Source organism: Fulmarus glacialis, unplaced genomic scaffold (genome assembly GCF_000690835.1).
Source record: "Fulmarus glacialis isolate BGI_N327 unplaced genomic scaffold, ASM69083v1 scaffold25435, whole genome shotgun sequence".
Taxonomy (NCBI): domain Eukaryota; kingdom Metazoa; phylum Chordata; class Aves; order Procellariiformes; family Procellariidae; genus Fulmarus; species Fulmarus glacialis.
Genome location: NW_009213999.1, coordinates 3,181 through 3,773, shown reverse-complemented (window position 1 = coordinate 3,773; position 593 = coordinate 3,181). Strand labels below are relative to the sequence as shown.

Sequence of the window (593 nt, the reverse complement as noted above, 5' to 3'; positions counted from 1 at the left end):
ACACCCTTCACTGAGCCGCCCTCCGAGAAGGGCCCCCCTCCTTCCCCGGGGCGTGGGGGCACTCACCGGCACAGGACTTGGACTTCTGGATCTTTAGCAGGAGGATGATGATGGCCAGCAAGTGGGAGACGTCCCCCAGGATGCGGAAGACGTTCATGGCGCTGGTGGGGCTCCTCCGGGGCGAAGGGAGCGGGGCACTTTCTGCGGGCGGGGAGGGCGAGGGCAGGGAGTTTTCCCCCCCCCGAGCCTCGACCGAGCAAACGGTCTCCTCTGGCTCGACTTTCCTTTTTTCCCCAGTAACGAGCCCTCTCTTCTGGCAGAGAAAAGTTCAGGCTCCCCTCTCCCCTGGTTGCAAGCGCCTTTCCCCGGCCGGGCGCTCAAGCTGGACGTCTCCCTCGCTTACTTTTCCCCCAAGGTGGATTTTCTCTCCCGCCCAGCGCCTTGCTCTTCCCGCTCCAGGCCGAAAGTTGGGGTTTGTCCCCTGGAGAGCCCCAGGCTGAGCCTGCTGAGCAGCCCCGAAACCAGCGCTGGGTGACGGTGACGTGGCTCCTGGCTGGCCGGGGAGGAGAGGGAGGAGGAGGCGGAGGCGGGAA

General features: G+C 65.6%; 1 protein-coding gene across 1 annotated transcript in view; it reads right to left on the bottom strand.

Annotated features, from left to right (window-relative positions):
* The window catches only part of KDELR3 (KDEL (Lys-Asp-Glu-Leu) endoplasmic reticulum protein retention receptor 3), a 5,885-nt gene extending 5,724 nt beyond the window's left edge, over window positions 1-161 (bottom strand). The window contains exon 1 of the mRNA XM_009578406.1: window positions 67-161. Within this exon, the coding sequence (XP_009576701.1) occupies window positions 67-157 (91 nt within the window). The 5' untranslated portion in view covers window positions 158-161. The remainder of the gene's footprint in view (window positions 1-66) is intronic.
* Window positions 162-593: the final 432 nt, after the last annotated feature.